The 6,000-nt window shown below is 42.1% G+C and overlaps 1 protein-coding gene across 1 annotated transcript in view; it reads left to right on the top strand.

Annotated features, from left to right (window-relative positions):
* The first annotated feature begins 2,778 nt into the window (after positions 1-2,778).
* LOC126335511 (serine protease snake-like) overlaps positions 2,779-6,000 on the top strand; it is a 317,108-nt gene continuing 313,886 nt past the window's right edge. The window contains exon 1 of the mRNA XM_049998866.1: positions 2,779-2,926. Coding sequence (XP_049854823.1) covers positions 2,824-2,926 — 103 coding nt within the window. The 5' untranslated portion in view covers positions 2,779-2,823. The remainder of the gene's footprint in view (positions 2,927-6,000) is intronic.

Below are 6,000 nucleotides of genomic sequence, written 5' to 3'. Positions count from 1 at the left end.
TGATTAGAACCATGATGATATTAAGAAAAAGGTTGCTCAACAATTTTCTGAAATGTATCAAACAGTAAAATCCGAAGTTCCTGAGGTTCGCAAAGACTTCCAAATGGAAGATGCGAGGCTGGAGCACAAGTTAACAGAAAAGATCGAGGCAGAATCTGAACTGTGCTCAGATAGGTTAATATAAAAGTAAACATATGTCAAGCAGAAGTAGATGCAATCAAAACTGATACTACTCATATTGTGCAAAGAGTAGATAATGTTGAAATGAGAGTAGAAAATATTAGTACTAACATTGCTAACATAGAGAGTAAAGTAGCTTCACTAACTTCTGGTAATGGTAGTATGCAACAAGTTGTAGCTACAAACGCCGCTTTTATCGGGTGTCGGCAGTTCTTGCGGTTCGATCCAGATAAAAAATTTTAATTTCTTAGAAATCTTGGCAGACCATTTACCGCGCTTACTTGAAAATGTTGACTTAGAGCTCAGACAAAGAATTTGGGGCACTTCGATGGTGCACTGACACATTACTCACCGGATCTAAAGGACATTTTGGTTCAAATGGCTCTGAGCACTATGGGACTTAACATCTATGGTCATCAGTCCCCTAGAACTTAGAACTACTTAAACCTAACTAACCTAAGGACATCACACAACACCCAGCCATCACGAGACAGAGAAAATCCCTGACCCCGCCGGGAATCGAACCCGGGAACCCGGGCGTGGGAAGCGAGAACGCTACCGCACGACCACGGTTGCCAGTAAATTAGTTGATTAAAACTTAAAGTTCAAATCTCTCTTCACTCTTTCTAAACCCGATGTCACATATAGGGGTCACTATGAAACAAAACTCAACCTTCGAATAACCTTCACTAGTCATCTTTAACATCATGGTTATTGGTAAGGTATATGACTCCTTATGTCTCTTTCAATTTGTATCTAACACTGTATTTTGCTGTATCCCTCTTGTATTTCGAGTTAATCCTCACTAGAACTAAAACCATATTTGCTCATTTGACCTTCATTCAAACTTGGTATGACTTTGAAAAATGTACAGTTTTATACGTAAAATTTGACACTCTTACAAATCTTAATCAATTCGAGGGTTCCAGTTTTAAAAATGACTTTAACCTACGAATCACCTTGGCACGGCACTTATGATCAGTGCGTGCCCCTCTTTGCCACCTACAACAAACATTTCGCTGTATCTCATCTCTGCCACGAGTTGCTCATCACTATGTATTAAAATGGTCTGCCCCGTATGTAAATTAAATGAGGCTTTTTATGGATTATACTGCTGCTTACAGAGAAGTCGCTAACCCAGAAAATTGTAGCGAAATCCAGGAAGACATGCAGAGGGTCAACGTTTGGTGGAACGTGTGGCAGTTGCCCTCAGCATAAACAAATGTAACGCACAGGTATTGCGACTACATAGACAGAATGACCTTTCATTGTATGATTAAACGATTGCAAAACAATCAGTGGAAGGTGTTGCATCCATGAAATAATAGAGTATGCGCATGGCGCAATTTTAAACGGAATTACCACATAAAACTAATAGCAGGAAACGCTGATACCAGGCTGAGGTTCATTGGAAGAATCCTCAAAAACTATAGTGCATCCACAAAGGAGGTATCATACAACACTCGTTCGACCAGTACTTGAGTACTGATTGTCATTCTAGGATCCGTAACACCAGCACTGATAGAGGAAATACAGCAGGTCCAAAGAAAAGTAGCGCGCGCCGGCCGGTGTGACCGAGCGGTTCTATGCGCTTCAGTACGGAACCGCGCGACCGCTACGGTCGCAGGTTCGAATCCTGCCTCGGGCATGGGTGTGTGTGATGTCCTTAGGTTATTTAGGTTTAAGTAGTTCTAAGTTCTAGGGGACTGATGACCACAGACGTTAAGTCCCATAGTGCTCAGTGCTATCTTTTGAAAAGTAGCGCGTTTCGTTACAGCTTCATTTACTAAGCACTATAGTGTCTCGCAGTAGATCAACCAATTCCAGTGACAAACCCTCTAAGAGACGCGTTTTGCATCGAGGTACGGCTTACTGTCAAAGTTCCGAGATCATACGTTCCCAGAGGAGTCAGAAAATGCCCCTACGTATATCTCGCGTAAGGACCATGAAGATGAAATTTGAGAGATTCGAACCCACACTAAGGCTTACCGGCCATTGTTCTTCCCGGGAAGTACTCGCGACTGCGCCGGCCGGTGTGGCCGTGCGGTTCTAGGCGCTTCAGTCTGGAACCGCGTGACCGCTACGCTCGCAGGTTCGAATCCTGCCTCGGCCATGGATGTGTGTGATGTCCTTAGGTTAGTTAGATTTAAGTAGTTCTAAGTTCTAGGGGACTGATGACCACAGATGTGAAGTCCCATAGTGCTCAGAGCCATTTGAACCATTTTGAACTCGCGACTGCAACTGGATAAAGAGGAAAATCACGGTGATACACAAAGTACCCTCGGTCACACACCGCAAGGTGGCTTGCTGAGTATAGCTGTAGATGTAGATTTAAATCTAGATGAAGAGACAACCTGTGAAAATAACAACTAACCCTGTAGCGGAATCGCAAAGATCACGGTGATAGGAAGGCAGTGTCGCCGGCGGTGAGGCAGAACGGTTTCTGAGGAGCTGCACCCCAACAACAAGGCTGGTACATCCGGATTGTAACGGGACAGCTTTCTACACGCGTTCGCGGGCTTCCAAACTGTGACGTCAGTCGAGAGCGCAACCACCAACCGGGTACCGTTTGTGCGGCGCTTCAGTCGGCTGATGACATCTGCGGAGTACGACGTGTGATGTACACGTTCGGTTGCTAGCGATATGACAACGCGACGTTTTCTCTCCCGTGCGGGGCCCTTGATGTGGCCGTCTGCTACAATCGTGCTTTTGCTCCTCGTAGCGGCAACCACCGCCGGAAGCAGTGGTGAGTCTATATCTGAATCCACGAATAATTAATGTTCTTGTGTGTGCATGTGGCTAAACAGGGATAAAATATGACGCCTGTCACTACCGCGATATGTGAACATTATCACTGCGCTATGGTAATGTATGTCAGTAGTCGCTCATATGACTTTGCACTGCAAACAACTGTGGCACCGTACTCTTCTTCTCTTTTTCTGTTGTGGTCAATCCAAGCATAGGTTAGCAACTGTTACAATGGCAGCTTGTCTCCATTCTGTGCGTCTTTCAGCTTTTCTCTTCATTTCTTTATAGGTGTGACATCCCACATCTTTCACGATTTGATCCATGTACCTCATCCGTGGTCTTCCTCTTGGTGTTTTTCCCTCGACATATCCCTCTATGATTGTGTTCAGGAGTCCTTTATGTCTTAATAGATGGCCTGTAAATTGCAGTCTTCTTTTAACAATGAAACTCCAGACCCTTCTCTTCTAACCTGCTCTTCCCAGAACCACTTCGTTTGTGACCTTGTCTATACATTTTATTTTGAGCATGAGTCTATAGCACCACATTTCAAAAGAATTTAGCTTCTGGTCTTCCTCTGTCCCGGGAGTCCATGTTTCACACCCATAGCATGCCACACTCCACACATATGATTTCAAAAATCTTTTCCTGATTTCAAAGCTGATGCTCTTAGATGTTCAGATGTTTTTCTTCTTGTTAAAAGCAGCCTTTGCTTGAGCAACTCTACTTCTCACTTGTGCCATGCTTCTTCCATCCCTGGTAACATTACTGCCTAGATAAGTAAATTTATCAGCTTGTTCAAGCACTTCATTGCCTAGATGAACTTGGACTTTCACTTGATGTTTTTTGTCGCATGCAATTACTTTTGTTGTTGCTTTATTAATTCTCATATTACATTCTTCCACCATAACTTTATCCATTCCATTCAGTAGAACTACAAGATATTCTTCACTTTCAGCTAGGACAGCTATATCACCGGCATATCTATTCGTTGGCCATGAATTACTACACCTGTCTCTGAATTTTCCCTTACTTTTTTCAGCGCCTCTTCAATGTACATGTTAAAGATAACCTTTCATATCTGCACCTCTTCTTGTTTTGTTCGTCCACGGATAACTGCTGTCTCGTTTTTGTACAGGTTCCATATCATTTTTCTATCTTTATACTCTATTCCTACTTTTTTGAGTACCTCAAACATCTTATCCCATTTAACATTATCAAAGGCTTTCTCTACATCTACGAAAGATATGTATGTTGTCAGGTTCTTACCTAGTCGTTTCCCTATTATCAGTTTTAGAGCAAATATTGCTTCTCTGGTTCCTATATCTTTCCGGAATCCAAAATGGTCTTCGGAGAGTGTAGCTTCGACTTTTTGTTCTATGCGTTTTAGGATAATTGAGGTTACTATTTTAGAGGCGTGAGTAACTAGGCTGAGCGTTCTATAATTTTCACATCTTGTAGCATTTGTCTTCTTTGGAATGGGGATCGTAATGTTTTCTCAAAGTCTGAAGGAATTTTACCCTGCTCGTAGATGTTGAAAACAAGATTATACAACTCGTGATTCAGTTTTGCTCCTCCGGATTTCAGAAGTTCAGCTGGGATATTGTCTATACCAGGCGATTTGTTGTTTTTCAATTTTTTCAGAGCTAGTTCAAACTCTTCCTTTAATATAGGTTCACCTATGTTGTGTGCATCTACTTTTGTTTCTTCTTCCATGATGTTTTCAGACAGTTTTCCTATATATTGTTTCCATCTTCTTGCAACTTCATCATCATCATACAACATATTGCCATTTGCATCCAACACAGCCCCATGCTTGTTTCTTCTGTCTCCAAAGAAATGTCTCACACATTCACAGGCCTTCTCAATATTTCCCTTTCTCATGTTGTCTTCAACTGAAATACAGATATCATCAAGGTATTTTTCTCTTGCTTGTTTTACCTCTCTGTTGATTTTGTTTTTCAGACTCTTGTATTTCTTGGTCTTCCCTCTTCACAGAATTTTTTAATTTCCTTCTTTCTTCCATCGTATTTAGTGGGTCATTAGTGATCCATTCCTCCCTTTTCTCTGTCCTTTCTTTTCCTATTACTTCTTCTGCTGCTTCGAAAATCCCAGTTTTTATTTTTTCCCAGCGGCTTTGGATGTCATTGCAGCCCTCTGTATTTGTTTTCTTTTCTGTTTCTAGTTGATAGTGCTTCAGTGTACCGTACTCTAATGCAGTTTAAAAATAAGGGCTTACATATAGTAGAATCGACCTCGCCTTTTGTGTGTGGGGATGAGGGTGGTGGTGTGCTGCGGAGTTTGGGGGGGGGGGGGGGTGAGAGAGAGTGGCAATGGCTGAATAATCGAAGTGTCGGGGGTACGTTCGGCAGATTTTCACGCTTTAAATTTCGCAGTATGTAGGCCTGGAGACAGCCCAAACAAATTAATTTCATCACTCCCTTCATGCGTCGCCCATTGGCGACGGAAAGTGTTGGTTTGTTTCCCATTATAAACAAAGTGATTTTTAAAGAGGTTCTTTAAGTGCCCATTCAGTCTAGTCGGGCATTTGTTTTATCTCTGTATTAACAGGGCAGTAAAACATGAACTGACGAGCGGCTACTTCTACCGCCGTGGAGGAGCGCTCTTCAGTCACTGCTGGATTACTGGTCATTTTTACGGTGTTGCTGCCCTGTTAGCCCATACTGATAAAAACAAATACAGCAGTAGACCACTGAACGGGCGGTAAAGCTTCGCTTTAAAAACTATCTGTAAAAACAAATTTGTTTGTAATCGATAACATACCCATGTTTTCTGTCGTCATCGACGTCGCATTAAAGACGTAGCGACGCCAGCATCATGTTACAAAAACGAAATTGCAAATTTTCAATGATTTATACAGCTAAATGGTTACAAATAACTGTCAAAACATCAGAGAAAATGCGCATGACGATTCTTAGGAGGGACACCCTGTATATTTTTCTTCGCATTGGAAGTGGACTGAAACTTTCTTAGGCTGTCTTAAATATTTTAACTTCTACCGCGTTTTATCTATGAGCTTTTTGCAATTACCGATATTCTGAGGACCAAAATGGA

The sequence above is a fragment of the Schistocerca gregaria genome, chromosome 2, assembly GCF_023897955.1.
Source record: "Schistocerca gregaria isolate iqSchGreg1 chromosome 2, iqSchGreg1.2, whole genome shotgun sequence".
Lineage (NCBI taxonomy): Eukaryota > Metazoa > Arthropoda > Insecta > Orthoptera > Acrididae > Schistocerca > Schistocerca gregaria.
Note: the sequence above shows the minus strand (reverse complement) of the source record. Positions and strands in the feature narration are given on the sequence as shown.